The 17019-nt window shown below is 51.2% G+C and overlaps 2 protein-coding genes and 1 pseudogene across 2 annotated transcripts; 1 reads left to right on the top strand and 2 right to left on the bottom strand.

The window, feature by feature from the left end:
* Positions 1–90: 90 nt before the first annotated feature.
* Positions 91–1914, bottom strand: LOC120711406 (cytochrome P450 89A2-like). The gene has a single exon (XM_039996908.1). The coding sequence runs from the start codon at positions 1780–1782 to the stop codon at positions 232–234; it is 1551 nt and encodes a 516-aa protein (XP_039852842.1). The 5' UTR covers positions 1783–1914; the 3' UTR covers positions 91–231.
* Positions 1915–4881: 2967 nt separating this feature from the next.
* LOC120711407 (UDP-glycosyltransferase 83A1-like) lies at positions 4882–6650 on the bottom strand. The gene is made up of 2 exons (XM_039996909.1): positions 6055–6650; positions 4882–5971 (listed from the first exon to the last, which is right to left on the bottom strand). Exons 1-2 carry the CDS (start codon positions 6641–6643, stop codon positions 5079–5081), a joined length of 1482 nt encoding a protein of 493 aa, XP_039852843.1. The 5' UTR covers positions 6644–6650; the 3' UTR covers positions 4882–5078.
* A 461-nt stretch (positions 6651–7111) lies between these two features.
* On the top strand, positions 7112–10770 carry LOC120713163 (annotated as a pseudogene).
* Positions 10771–17019: the final 6249 nt, after the last annotated feature.

A 17019-nucleotide genomic window follows, 5' to 3' on the forward strand; every position in this document is an offset into this window, starting at 1 on the left:
GTTGACATCTGGCAAATGCGAACTTTGTGAAATTTTGACAAATTGAACCATTTGAAACAAGCTGAACTTCACTGAAAGAGAATCACAAGATACCAAAGAACTTGAGGAAGATGTATTCTTGCGAAATTTAGCTGAACTTATTAAAGAGAATCACGCGTCCTTATGACTCAACCAACAAGCGAGCAATGCAAACAAGTAGCAGAAAATAATTCAAAAACTTTCTGAGTTGCTTTAGCAGTTCACTCTCCTTGTGCACCGGACGACGCTGGCACGAAGCCACCGCCGCATCACGACGGACAGCTCCTGCTTCTCGGTGAATTCCACCGGCTCGCCGGACACCTCCCGCCACTCGAACTCGGCGACGAGGTTGGCCACAAACCACTCCAGGTGCAGCAGCGCCAGCGCCATCCCCGGGCAGATCCGCCGCCCGGCACCAAACGGCATCATCTTGATTTCCTTACCGCCGGTGAGGTCAACGTCCGCGCCCTCGCCGCCGGGTAGGAACCGCTCCGGCCGGAACCGCCGCGCGTCCGGCCAGACTGCCTCGTCGAGCCCCATCGCGGCGACCGTGAAGTTCACCGTCGCGTGCCGCGGCACGCGGAAGCCCTCGAGCGTCGTCGCGCCGCCGCCGTGCTCGGTCGCCGCCGGCACCGCCGCGTGTGGCAGAACGAAGTGGCCCGGCGGGTGGCGCCGGAGCCCCTCGAGCACCACGGCGCGGAGGTACGGCATCCGCGTGAGGTGCTCTTCTTGGATACAATCGCCGGCGACGACCTGGAGGATCTCGGCCCGGAGCCTGGCTTGGACCTCCGGCTGCGCCACGAGGTTCGCCATGATCCACTGCACCACCGCGGCCGTGGAGTCGGTGCCAGCGACCAGGAACTCGGAGGACAAGCTCACCATCTCTCCCTCAGTGAGATTCCGGCCGCCGCCGTCGGTGATCTGGAGGCCGAGGAGAGAGTCAACGTAGGAGTCAACGGCAGCGCTGTCGCCGGCGGCGGCGCCGCGTTGCGCGCGGCACGCTCGTATGAGAGGGACGAAGAGCTCCTCCTGCCGGCGCCGGAGAGACAGCATCCTCTTCCACCGGCGCCGGAACACGAGCTTGGTGACGGCGGGGCACACACCGAGCACCTGGAAGCCGATGGCCGACGTTGAGAACTCCCTCTGCAGCGCCTCGACGGACGCGACAACGGCGTCGGTGGCGAGCCCCTCGCCGAAGCACATGCTGACGAGCACGCGGAACATGGCCCGGTGCAAGAGCCCCTCGACGACGACGACCCCGCCCCCGCCGCCGCTCATTTGCCGCGCGATGCCGGCGGCGAGCCCCGCCACGGCGCGCCGGCGCAGGCACGACGGCTGGAACACTTTGCCGGCGAGGTTGCGCCGGAACACGCGCCAGAGCGGGCCGTACGCGCCGGACGAGATGCTGTGCTTGTTGCTGGAGAAAATACGGGAGGGGAGGTTGGCCGGCGGCCTGTCCGCGAACACCGCGCCGCTCTGCACCAGCGCACGGTGCGCCGCGGCATGGTCGGCGACGAAGATGGCCGGGCGAGACGGGAGCAGGTAGAGGGTGAAGACGGGGCCGTAGCGGGACCGGGCGGCGCAGATGATCCGCTCGATGCCGAAGTTCGTCCGGCCAAGGAAGATGAGCGGGCCAATTAGCGACAGCAGTGGTGGACCAGGCGGGAGTGGCGGCTGTCCGGTGGCTGGTCGGAGGGAAGAGAGGAGGATGGAGACAGCAAGACAGAAGGCGATGGAGAGGGAGTAGTAGAGCCAGTCTTCCATGGCTGAAGACAGAAGAAGGAAGTGAGCAGAGCGGCTTCAGACTTCAGTTGCATCATTTTATTATCTTTCGCATGTTACATGCTTACAATAGTTAATAACATGTGTTTGCGATCTCAGCGATCTCTTGCGTGTGCTCGATCTCAACAGTTAATCATTATTCTTGATAATAATAGTTACTGTTAGATCTAATCTACACTACTACATAAACAGTTTTTTTAGGGGCAAGTAAAAATGCATTTGTAGAAAGAGGTGCGATACTTGCTCCTGTTTCTCGCAGCTAAAAATATTATTTGTAGGGACGGTAACGCGCTGCCCATAAAAATACATTTCTATGAGCAAGTCATGGCCTCGCCCACCCCTAGAATTCTATATCCAAGAGCGGGTTACCCCCTAACCCACCTGTAGAATTGGATTTCCAGAATGGTTACCCCTGACCCATCCACAGAAATAAATTTTTAGAGGCAGACGACGGGACGACCCGCACCTCCTTCTCCAATCTAGCGGCGAGAAGGGGATCTAGGGGCCGGCCTCCGCGGCCGCGAGCACCGGGAGGTGCGTGGACGGGGGCGCGAGTGAGCGGATGCCGGGAATGGACGGGGGCGCGAGCGAGACACTACAGGCCTAGGTGCCCCATGGCGCCGCGCTCTTCGTCCGCGAGGGCACGGAGGCCGCGGCCCGTCGCCAAGCCGGTGGTGGAGGCGGTCGTTGCACAGGCGAGTGAGGGGAGCTAGGAGCAGCGGACGGCCGCCGCGGCGGGCCGTGGTGGCAGGGGTGGTTTTTGTTTTGTTTTCTATTCAATTTTTAGGTGACATATTTCAGCGTATATAATGGTTAAGAGTATGAAATCAAAATGTATAATACACTCACTCTACTATCTCATACAACTCAAGGCTCACTTTATGGTTTTCACACTCATAATCACTAATTCACTATATACACTAAAATATATTTTTAATATTTTTCTAGTTCTATAGATTATAGGAAAGTCTATTTTTGACCATTCCAGTTTGATTTTAGTCATCCAACACCAAAATCGAGTATTCTTGACCATTGAACTATCAAAACCATTCACATCTGGCCATCTGATGGTTTTCCTGGGTGGTTTTGGTGATGTGGTTGACATATGGCGGTGGATCCACATATCAACTTATTTTTTTTTCTTTCTCCTATTTCTCTCTTTCTCCCACCCTCTCTCCACTCTCTCGGCCGTCGGAGCACCTGCTTCCGCTTCGATTTCGCCTGCCAAGAGCCACTCCACCTCGTCCTCCACCTCCGCCAAGCATCCACGGGCCCGGCCGCCTTCTTCATCTGCCGGAAACGGCTCTCCCCCACCGCCGTCCACCATTGTTGGCCGCTCGAAGCTCCGCCCTGCTTGTCGACCTCCATCTTCCAGCCTTCCTCCGCACAAACTGAGCACGCGGTGAGCTTCGTCGCATCCTCCTCGACCTCTGCAACCTCTTTCCCCACCCTCCCCGTGCTGCCGCCGCACCTACCGCATTGTTGCAAACCGCCCCTGCAAGGGCCGCGCCATGCCACTGTGCGCGCCAACCCCGCGGGGCTGCCTACGCCGGGGTCCCCCACCCGTCGCACTGCCGGGAGTCAGCGCGCCGAGAGCCGCAGTCAAGGTCTGTTGGGGAGGGCACGGGGGCTGCCTGCTCGCCGCACGACCGCGAGAGATAGGAGGAGGAGAGTGGGCCGCCGCTGGGAGCCACGAGCAAGGGCTCAAAGAGAGAGGGGGAGAGAGAGAGGAGGGAGTGAAGAGACAGAGATATGAGAGAGAGAAGAGAGGAAAATGGGCTGACATGTGGACATGTGGGCCCCACTGCCACATGTCAGCCACGTCACCAAAACCACCCAGCAAAACCACCGAATGACCAAATGTAAGTGTTTTTGATAGTTCGATGGTCAAAGATACCCGGTTTTGGAGTTGCATGGTCAAAATCAAACTTGGATAATAGTTGGATGGCCAAAAATGAATTTTTTTCTAGATCATAATAGGCTTATAGTACAATTTTCATTTTTATGTGTTTTGCTATTTTTTAAAATTAAACAAATTCTCAAAATAAATTTAAAAATTATTTGTAGGAGCGGTTGAGGAGGTAATCCGCCCATACAAATTACATTTTTAGAAGCGGGTCACCCCTTAACCTCCCCTAAAAATACATTTTCAGGGGCTGGTCAGTTGCTATAGCAACCCCATTTTGGTCGGTTGCTAAAAATCGAAGGGTTGCTACAAATTGTTTTTTAGCAATGTTACTCTCAGTTCTAAATTACTCGTCTTGTCCATTATGGAAATTTAACTTAAGTACCTGCTCCCTTTGTCACTTAAGAAACTAAATTTCTAGCAAATTTCACATATAGAAATAACCATGTTACCCTGAATTAATCATAGTAGTTGTGATTGGAAGACGTGCTATTTGTTTCGTTCTATAGAACCTAAATAAATGTGTATGTGTTGGAATTAAAAAGTAGCATCAATCAATCATTTGATTCGTCGTATAGTTTTTTTTTGGTGTGAGCATATTTCTTAACGGCACTGCTAGCACTCGGAAGGCCGATGGAAAATTTCTCATGAACTGTTGCAAGAAATGGAAACAGTATGTAACACCTAAATATACCTCTTGTAGTGTAACATCAAATGTATATGATATAATTCAACTAGTCTCTCTGATTTCCACAGAAAACAAATTCCCACATTTCCACAAAAACAAATTCCCACTGGAAAAAGTGTACATGTTTCAGGCAACATCGGATCCGAATCACTCGTCCTCTCTAATCTTTAGGAATTACAAATTTGCAGAATCAAGTATTGACATATCTAATCGTATTCGGCAAGGACTCTTAATTATTAATTGTATTTGATATGGATTCTATGAGTTAGTTTAGACCGTTAGATCTTTATAAAATCCAACTGTGTATATTCTTCACCTTTTTAGATCAATGTGAGACTTTTATTTTTCTAGACCCTCTCGCAAATAGGGTGGCTTTTTTCAACACCCACTTATTAGTATAATAGATAGATAGATAAGCCGTTGATAGATAGGGGTTGTTTGCAATGCACTCCACATGCAGTACTCCACATCGAAATGCTAGAGTAACTGTCGGTGAATCAAATTGGAAATAGCTAGTATTCATTCTGAATTTCTCATGGATCTGAAAAAAAATCGATTCGATAATTGACCAATGCAAGCGTCTGTGCCCAATCAGAGGCAGTCAGCAGCACACACAAGCGTATCTGCGAACGAAGGATGGGATTCCCATGGAGAGCGCAGACAGCACGTCGCGCGCGGCGACTCTCATTCTCGCAGCAGGTCCACAAACTTTTGGAAGTTCTCGTACGAGGCTCCCCCTTCGCTGATGCTCCGGCGGGCCGCGTCCCTAAACAGCCGCGCCCGCTTCCCGATCTCGCCGTCGCCGACGACCTGCTCCACCTTGCTCCTCAGCTCCTCCTTCGTCACGACCCCGCCCGCGTCGGGCGACACCGCCAGGCCGGTCCTCCACACGTCGGTGATGTAGTTCCGGTCCACGAACTGGTCGGCGAAGTAAGGCCAGCACAGGAACGGGACGCCGTTCCTGACACCCTCCATCGTCGAGTTCCAGCCGCAGTGCGATACGAAGCACGCCACCGCGCGGTGCGCCAGGACCTTCTGCTGCGGGCACCAGCTGACAACCATGCCCGTGCCGGCGACGCGGGCTTGGAACTCGTCGAACCACGCCTTGCTCAGGTCCCCGGCGGTGGTGAAGTCCGGGCGCACCACCCAGAGGAACGGCCGGCCGGTGAGCTCCAGCCCCAGCGCGAGCTCCCGGAACTGGCGCGGGTCGAAGACGGCCGTGCTGCCGAACGCCACGTACACGACGGACCCGTCGCGCTGGGCGTCGAGCCACTGGAGGCACTGGGTGTCCTCCGGCAGGAACTGCCCGACGGGCTTCCGGAGCTCCCTGTCCGAGGTCAGGGGCCCGATGGGCACGACGTTGGGCGGCAGGATCTTGAACGCGCCGGCCTCGACCTCGTGGAAAGAGTTGCACACCACCATCTCGGCGTGCGCGGTGAGCATGCCGGTCCGGATGTGCAGCTCGAAGACGACCGGGTGCGCCTCGGGCGCGACGACATTCATCCATGGCAGCTGCGACGTGTGAAGCGGCGGAATCCCGGGTGCGAGCTGGAACGTCTCCTCACGCTCTGGCCAACCTGCCGCAAAGTGTGTCATTCACATTGAGTAAATTGCATTGCAGAGATCCCGGGAGAGCTGATAAGGGGTTTGCAGTACTAACCCTTGTTGTTGAGGAGCCCATCCTCTATCAACTTGGGGATCTTGAGACAAATGACTAAGCAAGCCGCCGCCGGCGGCCAGAATGCGGCCACGCGGATGCCAAACTTTTTGGCGACGTCCAAGGACCACCACGTGTACACGTCGCACACAAGCCACTTCACCTTGGGCCTGCCGGCCGCCTCCATTCCGGCGATGAGCCGCTCCAGGTGCCCCGGCATGTGCCGGGAGTAGGAGTCGAAGATCTTGCCGATGTCCTTGCGGTCGTCGTTATCGTCCAACCCGTCCGGGATGGATGCCAGGTGGATGCCGGTCAGCGCCGCCGTGCCGCCCGCCGCCTGCAGCGCGCCGACGACCCGCGCGTGATGCGCTTCGGTGTTGACGAACGTGACCTCGAAGCCGTGGTCGACCAAGCGGTGGGAGAGCTCCATGAGCGGGGTGACGTGGCCCTGGGCCGGCACCGGCAGCACGAGGATGTGAGCCTTGGCCATGGCGCTCTCTCTTTCGCTATGGCTACAACCTACAAGAGGCAAGAGCCGCGCTGCGACTGCGATTGGGGACGAGCTGCCTGAGGATTTTAGACCAAAGACCATTGGCCCTGCTTTATATAGAAAGCAAACCCGTGGCGTGGATCGCCAACCCCACCCCCAACCGGGCACAACAAAGTGGCGTGGATCACGAGGTTCATTTGTATATCCCTGATATTCCTGTTCCATGTACTACTCGATGATTAAAAAAGTAGTAGAATTAATGATTGGAAATCTAGGTCAACTGTCCCGCCTGATCGAGTAAAGAGTTTAGGTTTCGCAATGATTAAGTCCTGGATACAAGGGGTAATTTTTAGCCCTAAATTAGCTTTTATGTATCAAATAGGGGGGCTAATTTTGGATTAAAGTGAATTAACTCCCACCCCTCCCCCACCCAAATCCTTTATGGCGGGGACAGCGGACGGCGCCGCCGGAGGCGCAGCCATAAGGAGGAGGCGCGGACGGCGGACGGCAGCGCTGAAGGCGCGGCCATGGGGAGGCAGCGGCGCGGACGGCGGACGGAGAGGCGCGACCATGGGGAGGCGGCAGCCATGGTGATGGGGATTGGGACACTGACAGTCAGAGCCCACAGAATGGAGAGAATACGAAGAACATAATATAGCTAGGCGCTTGGTTCTTCAACCCTTTGGCTAGCTTTTTATTTATTTACCTAATCTGTTACCTAGCCTTTTAGCTAGAAAATTTACCTAATCTCTTGGAGTTGCTCTTAGAGTAAGAATGGGAGGAATCGAGCAGTAGCTCGGACGGTCTGTGCTCCACGTGGTGCAGCGGCCGGTTGCTGAGGTGAGCGTGTGTGCGTGTGTGCGTGTGGTGTGAGTGTGAGTGTTTGAGCATGGCACGTTCCAAGACTACTGAGACAACTTTGTTGGCGTTGAGTCCATTCAACCAGGGCACCTAAAATCTTAGGTGACTCCCAATGCTCCTGGTGTTTGGAGTTGGTGTATTTATTAGGGGATGTGGTCATTAAAACAACATTAGCCATGTATCCAAACAGCTCACCTGGGACTGATTCTTAGCTTATCAATTCAAGGCTAAACATTAGGCCAGTCTCACTGGAAATTTCATGGCCATGGTTATCTAGACTGAGAAATAAATAACTGTGCTAGATGGATTTCATGGTGACGAAACTCTCGTCACATCCCATAAAATCCATCCTTCTCTCTCTTTGTCACGTCAACAAAATTGATGATATTTAATATCGTGAAACCCTCCATAAAACTCCATTGAGACCGACCTAGTCTTCAAAATTCCCTAAGCTAATGTTCCAAAAAAAAGGCCTAAGTTTGAGAACATGGCATGCTAAATAACTGCGGTGCCTGTCTGATGGATGGCCTCTAAAACACTAAATGGTAGTATAAGGCCAGTCTCAGTGGGAGTTTTATGTACACAGATACCTAGATTGGGAACTAGGTAACCGTGTCAGATGAGTTTCATAGTGATGAAACTTTCCTCATATCCCATGAAACTCCATCATTCTCTCTCCTTACCACGTCAGCAAAGTTGATATTTAATGTCATAAAACTCTTCATGAAACCATCACTGAGACTGGCCTAATTCATTCCCCTACATCATTATTATTAATGCTTCATGGACTGTCAGTCTTGGAGTGGATGCCTTAAATACTGAACCGATCTGCTATTGAAATGTAGGAAAACAAAGATTAGGTCCTGGAAGGTGTTACAGATCCTATGAGCCTGTCACAAGATAGTTCTAAGATCCATAGAAGTAATTTAGCATATGAACCGTTCAAGGTTTTTAGGTATCGTTGTTGACGCAAAATCAACACACTGGAATTCGAGGGCAAGTGTTCGCCAAGCTCCGGAAAGTCAACCAAACGTGCCAGTCAATTTGATCTGCAATTGACAAGGGATAAGGCAAAGTTAAATTCGAGAGCGTATCGGCTGGGATTCCGAATATTTCTCACACCAACGTATCGGCAAGCTCTGCCGATAGGGAAGAAGACAAAAAATATTAAATGCGGGTATGAGATGGACGAGCGCGTCGGCAGATTCAGCCTATGCGGAAAACGACGAAATCAGCTTGGAACGGCCGATTGTACGTATATGACAAGATTCCAGTCATGAATGTGTAACTTAGATGATGTAGCTCAAAATAGATCTAAACCGGCTTTTATAATAACTAGATATTACTGCAAATTCTAAGCCAATCTAATATGTTTCTAAGCAAATAGATGTGATGATGGCCAAAAACATAGGAAAAACCTACAAATCTAGCCTGATATCGATAAATTGTGAATAAATCTAGACGAGAAAATAGCGATGCGCCCGAGATCAAAGCCTAGATAAACTTGATAACTTTTGAATAGATTTGAACGAAGCTACAGCCATATGCCCGGTAGCTAAAGCTCAAATATATTCGGTAAAATAAAAACTCACCAGCAAATCAAGTCGCTCGAATGTGAGACGTTCTTGATCAACTTGAAAGAACTTGCCGAAAAGAAAATAGCGAAGTCGCCGACAGGAAAAGTAAAGTGCAAAGAAATTGTAAAAGGTTTGTTGTATTGGATGTGTATCAACTTTTTTTTGGTCCCGCACAACTAATATATATAGTCTACGCTAACAAGTCCTAGCCGATTACGGCAAACACATTACTTGAGTAAAAGTTAAAGACATCCTAATTTAAACTATACTAAAAATTACAACCGAATCATCAGAATCCTCGCAAAACTCGGACTTCTTTCCCTTCTTGACTCATCGGCAACTCTCCCATCGGCCGATCGCCAAACTATGCGGATCAGCATCTTCATGGAATATACTTCTGGCCCATCGGCTACGACTCCATCGGGCGGTCCTGATCCTATGCATGTTTTGGTTTCTTTCGAATCGGCAGCTTTTTCTTCACAATATCACCTTCCTTGACATGTGTCAAAAAACGGTGTCAACAATCGTTTGATTATTTTTAGTTTAAGTCATAAGTCTCGTCACAGTGAATATTTACACATCAATTAGGAGTACTAAATCTAGATTTATTATAAAATTAATTTCATAAGTAATCACGAAACAAATCTATAAGTCTAATTAGTTCATAATTTGACCACCAAGTGCTACAATAATCATTCACTAATCCTACATTAATTATATTTAATAGATTCATCTAGAGTTCTAATGGCAACTTATGCAATTAATTTTATATTAAATTGAAATATTCGAATTGATATCTACATATTTGATGTGACATCAGTTTGAAAAAACAAACGACACATGATCATTTTTTCTATGTACTGGTGTACTAGCATCTTAATAATTGTTTAACCAGGGTGGCTGCATCTCTTGCGACAGGTTGGCCAGAGCGTGATGAGACGTTCCAGCTTGCCCCCTGGATTCCGCCCTGCACATGTCGCAGCTGCCGTGGATGAACGTCGTCGCGCCCGAGGCGCACCCGGTCGTCTTCGAGCTGCACATCCAGACCGTCAGGCTCACCGCCCTCGCCGAGATGGTGGTGCGCAACTCTTTCCGCGAGGTCGAGCCCGGCGCGTTCAAGCTCCCGCCGCCCAACGTCCTGCCCATCGGACTCCTGACCTCGGACAGGGAGCTCCGGAAGCCCGTCGGGCAGTTCCTGCCGGAGGACACCTGGTGCCTCCAGTGGCTTGGCGCCCAGCCCAACGGGTCGGTCGTGTACGTGGCGTTCGGCAGCTTCACAGTCTTCGACCCACGCCAGTTCTGCGCCAGTTCCGTTCCTTTGGGTGGTGCGGCCGGACTTCCCCACCGGCGCCCAGAGCAAGGCGTGGTTCGACGATATCTAGGCCCGCATCGCTGGCACGGGCATGGTGGTCAGGTGGTGCCCCCAGCAGAAGGTCGTGGCGCACCGTGCGGTGTGTGCTTTTTCGCTTCGTGTCGCATTGCGGCTGGAACTCGACGATGGAGGGTGTCAGGAACGGCATGCCGTTCCTGTCCTGGCCTTACTTCGCCGACCAGTTCCTGGACCGGATCGGAACTACATAACCGACATGTGGAGGACCGGCCTGGCGGTGTCGCCCGACGCGGGCGAGGATGTCCAAGGAGGAGCTGAGGTGCTAGGTGGAGCAGGTCGTCGGCGACGGTGAGATCATGGAACGGGCGCGGCTGTTCAGGGACGCGGCCCGCCGGAGCATCAGCGAAGGGGGAGCCTCGCCCGAGAACTTCCAAAAGTTTGTGGACCTGCTGCGTGAATGAGAGTCGCCGTGCGCGACGCGCTCTCTGTGCTCCCAGGGAATCCCATCCTTCGCTCGCAGATGTGCTTGTACCTGGGTGTGCTAATAACTGCTTCTGATTTGGCACGGACGCTTGCATTGGTCAATCATCGAATCGAATTGTTTTATGATCCATCAGAAATTCAGAATGAATATTAGCTATTTCCAATTTGATTCACCAGCAGTTAGTCCAGCATTTCAATATCATGCATATCTATCAAGTCGGCTCGGCTTGGTTCGTGAAATGCGGAGCTAGGTACAAAGTTGTAGGTGCACATAATTCTTTATCACTTCTAAATTTGTATCATATTTGCTTCACTATCACGCATATATACTATGAAAGTGCCGCACCCCCTTCTATTTCTCTGTAGCTCCTACCCTGAATGGAATGGTTCTATTCCAAATTTTAGGGATGAGATGATTTTAGGGATGAGATGATTTATGCTGCATGTTTGATTAGATGGATGGAACTATTCTATTTCTTAGTTTAGTTGGAGGTACGAGGAGTGAGCTATTATTAAATTGGTATGCACCATTACGTGGGTCTTGCTTGTAGGTCACCCAATCCTCCTCTTTCTCTCTCCTAGTTTTGTCAGCCATGGCTCATTCTTCTCCTACGCTGCCAATCTCCCTCCCTCGCGCCTCACGATCTTGCCCTCCACGTGTCGCCTGCGCTTCGCTCCCACGCCACAAGCAACGGATGAGTGAGATGTCCAAAAACATCGAGGTTGAAGAGGTCGTAAATATCAGACCACGCAGAGAAGTAACTAGGCCCACTGTGCAAGTTCTGGAACTTGAATTGACCCATGATTGACGGATTATCATTGTGCATGGCATGTGTGATGTGGTGTTTGTGGAGTGTCCTAGTATTCACCCCTGCACTGGCCAACTCCTCTCTGTTGACATCATTGGCTTGCCCATTTATAACTTGGAGTGAGCAGAAGTCCATACACTCTTTACTGGTTTATTGGGTGCTACCTTACCTTTTGCTTCTGTTGCTTTCTTTGCTGATTTATTATGTTCTGTCTTACTTTTTTCTTTGGGATGGTTCGTCCCTTTTTCTTTTGGTGTGTGTGTGGGGGGGGGGGGGGGAGGGGGCTGCCTGCGGTGACATATTTCTTCGCAGGTTCAGGCGTTGGGGTGTGTGGCTGCTTTTAGTCACCAGTAGTTGAGGGTCATCCCGAAGACGATGCAATGGACCGATCAATGGGCGGTGTGAGAATAACAAGTTTCTTCTAGTGGATCCAGGTGTTACGGGCATCCCCCAAAGTAAAAATCTCAGCATCTGCCATCGGGATATCAAGAGCGATGGGTTCTGCATTTTGATGGACATGATCAATCTTCTCCACGACATACCCATCCTGCACTGGCACTGTGTGGCAGACCTTTTCCTCGGGTAGCACAACCCCCGTTGCTAGCTCAATCAACAACGTTGAGAAACCTCCAGCTATAAGACTGAAGGGGGTTGGACCAACTCATCATGACTAGAACCCAAACATATCTCGGGGGCCGGCATGCTACATCGACCAGGGGAGGGGTGGCTAGGTTCAGTTGCTGGAGCGGGTAGTTGTTGTTCCACCTTTTTAGAGGTGCAACTACTCTTGCCTTAGAACTTTCGTAATGCTGCTTCAACATCAATCCCCGCTTCTCTGAGCTTCCCAAATATTTCATCCATTATCTCTTGTTTGAATCGGTCTATTCGACGCTCCGGCTTTGTGTGAAGCATCATTGACGACTTTGTGCGGGGGACGTGAAGACCCCATCCTTCCAAGAGAAGTTCTTTAGAAAATGGGATCAAGTTGACTGAAAACTTGGGTAAGTCTTAATGGTAAGTTAAGATGTCATTAGAAGAGACTTAATGGCCGAGAAGCGATACTTTTAATTAAGTGCTTCAACAACGTGGACTAGGGGTGGCATTTGACTACCGATACGACGGGATATAATTAAGTGCTTCAACAACGTGGACTAGGGGTGGCATTTGACTACCGATACGACGGGATACATCTTTGTGCCAAGGGTTCTCTTCCTCTCACCCCCTCTTTATATTTTCGCATTTTATTCTTGCAACTTGAGTGCCTTTACTTTCTTAGTATAGTGTCTTGCTAGAATTGGCTATAGGTTGCAAAACTCTTTTGAAATAATAATTTCACGTAGAAGAATCATAGTTGCACATCTAAATAGCATGCAATAGTTTAATTTATTGTGCAAACTAGTCCAAGTCATAGGTTAAAATTTTAGTTTGCCTAATTCACTCTCTCCCTCTTTTAGGTTACGAGGACCCGATCACTTTCATACATCTATTGACTATGATTAGAATGAACTCTAGAGAATGGATGGTTTATTAAAGAACCATGGCTTCACGAGGCTAATTAACGAAGAGTTTTTTTTTGGATTGGTGCCATTACAATTTATGAATTTTGGAGAAGTACCATTACTATTCACCTATTCTGAGTTTTACCATTATAATTCTTCCTCCATTTAAAACATGACACGGTATACATCTAGTATACGTATGGAGAAGCATTAGGCCCAGCTGCAGCGTACACAACATTATCATATTTTCGTATGGACAAAACTACCCCTTCCACCTTTACTCTCTCTACGTCACTGACGTATGGACCCACTAGTCATATTCTTCCTTCCTTCCTTCGCCGTCTTCTCCATGAGACCATGACAGCTTCGTTCCCAACTCCCACGCCAACGAAGTAGCCGCAGGCAGCGTGGAGCTCATCGGAGGCCGCCCCTCAGAGCGTGCAGCCGCAATAGAGGAAGAAGCAGCACATCATGGAGACGAGCACGACGGATTTAACGGCCGCGACGACGCCCTAGAGTGTGGCGTCCATGTAACATCCCGAAAATACGCCCAATTAAATCGCCCGCTAAAAATTTAATTTTCCAAAATCTTTTTTGTCGTTGGGCTCAAATCGTTCTAAATCTTTTTGTCCAAACTCCCAATGTCCCGAAATCTCTCCTGGCGATCTGCCGTTCCGACACCCGTACCAATCACCGTCTCATCTCGTTGTTCTTCCTCTTTCTGCGTGCGTCGCTTCCCGCCGAAGCTGCCGCCGCTCGCGACTGTCGTCGCGCTCCCGTCCGACCACCGTCGCGAATCCCGCCGGCACCTCTCTCTATCTCTTTCTCTCTCTTCCCCTTTTTTTCTTTTCATTTTTTCCCTTTTCTTTTTCTCTTTCTCCTTCTTCCTTCCTTCTCCCTCCCTCTCTCCTTCTCTGCGCCGAGCCTCCCCTGCATGCCGCGCCTCCCCCGGACGCCGCCTCCCCCCACCAGCGCCCCTGCCCCGTCCCGTCCCCGCTGCGCGCCACCACCTACCTCTGCCGCGCCATCAATTCGCCACCGCTATGCGCCACCGCCCCTTCCTTCTCGCCTCGTCGCCCGCACCCGCCCCGGCGAGCCGCCCTCGCCGCACACCACTCGAGCAGAGCTCGGCGCGCCTGCCACCGCCCCCCTGGCCGCCACCTGCGCCCCCCTCCACTTGCTGTCCTTGCCGCTCGCCCCGTCTCGTCGCTGGCCGTGCCCCATTGCCGCTCCGCGACGCCGAGCTAGGGCCTCCGCCATTAAAGCTCGGTGCAGAGCTTGCCCCGCCGGCCACCACCGCGGCCCCCTCGCCCCGCCTAAGCCTGGCCTATAAATAGAGCTCCCCGCGAAGCCCTCGGGCACCCCGGCCTCGCCCACCCCTGCGCGCCCCCTCTCCTCAGCTGCAGTGCCGCCGCCACGACCGCCAGGACCGGCCACCGCCCGCTCTCGTCGCCCCACCTCCTCGCGTCGTCCTAGCCCGAGGTAGGGCCGGGAATCGAATCCCCGTAGCCCCCTCTCCCTTTTCCCCTCCCTCCTGGCCGCCGCCGCCCCCTGGACCGCCAGAATCCAGCGCTGCCGGCGCCGTCCCCCCTCCTCTACTTCTGTCGTGAGGAAGGAGAAAGGGGGCAAATTTGCCCTTAACCCCCTGCTCTCTCTCCTTTTTATTTAAGAACCCCCCGTGTAGCCTCTTTTACAAAAGAAACCCCTCCCTTATTCCTTTTCAAGAATAGGTCCCTCCACTATATGAAAATAATCATACACAGACCCCTACATATTTTTAGAGTAGCCCAGATATTTTCTAAAATTTCAATCAAGTCTTTGCCATCCCAAAAATAATTACAGAGAAGCCCTCTCTTATTTCTTTTAATGAATAAGCCCCTCCACTATATAAAATATTTATGAGTAGATCCCTGCCTAATTTCCAGAATAGCCCGAACCTTTTCCAAAATTCTATTCAAGTCCTGCCACTCCCAGAAATAATTACAAATAGACCCCCGGATCCTTATTTAGCCCTAAACCCCTCTTCGGCCTATCATTTCATGCGCCAAAAATCCTCTGTTTGCCCCAAAACGTTACCACACCATTTCTAACATAATTCCGGCCATGCCATTAAGAAATCTCCCAAAAATATTCTTTCTACCATCATTTCTTAAGTTATTCTTGATTCAAGCTCAACGATAAAATGTTTATTTCTTTTTATTTATTATGTGTTTGTTGGTGTGCGCCGTAGATCACGGAGTGACCGAGGAAGAACCCGTCAAGGAGCAGTACCGCGAGCAGGTGTGCGAGGACTAATACCGCGACCCCGAACCCGAAGGACAGTACCTCGATCAGGACCTCTCGGAATGCTTTGAAGACGACAAGTTCAATCTCATCCTTTGATTGCATATTTCGACCCAGTTTTATAAACACAACCTATTGGCCTATTATACAAAATTGCATATGTTTTTACTGCTAAAAACATGTTGGATAGCCACCCTTGATTTGTTATAACCACTCCTTGACCATCTAGATTAATGTCAGCCCTATCCTTGATTTATCCTGCGCATATCTGTGTTACCCCCTCCGTGGATGGGGTTGGACTTATTAAGTACTTTTGTACTCACCCGATATATATTTGTGGTTTTCTTCAGAGGAAGATCCGGACTTCGTTGTTGAAGACGTCGAGTAGAGGTTGCGTCCGCACCCAACTTTGCCTGTGGTGTTGGTCCTCTGCAAGATGCTCCTACTGGCGCGATACTCTAAGCCCGAGCTGGATCCCATGTGGGTCCTATTTTGGTGTATCACCATAGCCATTTTACTTCTTATTATCATTTGTATCGAGTGTCCACCTCCTTGGAGGTTTGTACGGCGATGTACTATCTGATGTAATAAATGTGTATCAGCCTCCTGGGACTGATATTTGTATCACATTTAAGTCACCTCTTATGAAGGGACGCTTCCGGTGGTATCAGAGCCGTAAGTTGGCTGTAGGATGTGACTCCTAGGATCGAGACCTTATGTTCAAGCCTTTCCACATTAGGACCCTCTATTCTCTTTGTACCCAAGTGTTTGTGCAAAGTTTGTTCACCCTACCTCTGTTTTCAGATGGCTGAGGAAAGATGGACCCAGGGCATTTGCCAAGCTGCACCTGGCCTCCCCAGCCTTTTGATCAATGCCCTGGAGAGTCTTGGTGTTTCAGAACACCCAATGTACTATAGCAGGGAGTACGAGCACCATGGTACCCTTCGCTGCAGGGTGATCCTGGTCATCGCCAAAAGTGACCGCTACCCCGACATCCAGCCATGGCGAGTGACCACCACCGGGTTTAGGTACCGAGACACCTACCCCTTGGTCATCAGGAAGGCGCTCTGTTATCTGTGCCAGATTTTCGAGGAACATCTCGTTCCCACACCAATGAGGATCTTTTCTCCGGCCATCAGAACCCCAGTTTGGGAGGCTCGCATGAGAAGCCTGGAACGGCGTCACCACGAAGAGGACCCCCTATACCAAGTGGCTACTTACCTAGCCTCCTTGGATCAGCTCTTTGACGAGCAAGCCAGTATCATGAGGGAGCAGACCCATCGGGCTGAGCAAGCAGAGCTCGCAATAAGAATGCATCAAATCCGGGTGGCTCAAGCCGCGTTCAGTAGGGAAGCGGTTGCCCAAGAGAGCCTCAGGCAGGCCTGGGACCTGCGTATACAAGAATGGACCAGAAGTGGAACGCCAGTCCCGGCAATTGGCGAAACCCATGTCCTACTTGAGACGCCCATCATGGGATGGGGACCACTTTTTTGGGACCCCACAAACCCCACCCGAGAACCCTGAATGACCTACTGCCGCCGTTGAAGGAGAAGCTGCGGAGCAACCCCTGGAAAATGGAGACCTAGAGAATGGCGAGCAGGGACTGCTCATTCCCCTGAAGGATGTGAGTTCTCTT

This window comes from Panicum virgatum, chromosome 6K (assembly GCF_016808335.1).
Source record: "Panicum virgatum strain AP13 chromosome 6K, P.virgatum_v5, whole genome shotgun sequence".
In the NCBI taxonomy this organism is placed as follows: domain Eukaryota; kingdom Viridiplantae; phylum Streptophyta; class Magnoliopsida; order Poales; family Poaceae; genus Panicum; species Panicum virgatum.

Bases quoted from the DNA above. Each gene is read 5' to 3' on its own strand.
- LOC120711406 (XM_039996908.1), bottom strand. From the start codon at position 1,782: ATGGAAGACTGGCTCTACTACTCCCTCTCCATCGCCTTCTGTCTTGCT.
- LOC120711407 (XM_039996909.1), bottom strand. From the start codon at position 6,643: ATGGTCTTTGGTCTAAAATCCTCAGGCAGCTCGTCCCCAATCGCAGTC. The intron at 5,972-6,054 runs GTTAGTACTGCA...ACTTTGCGGCAG, and splicing joins TGGGCTCCTCAACAACAAGG to GTTGGCCAGAGCGTGAGGAG.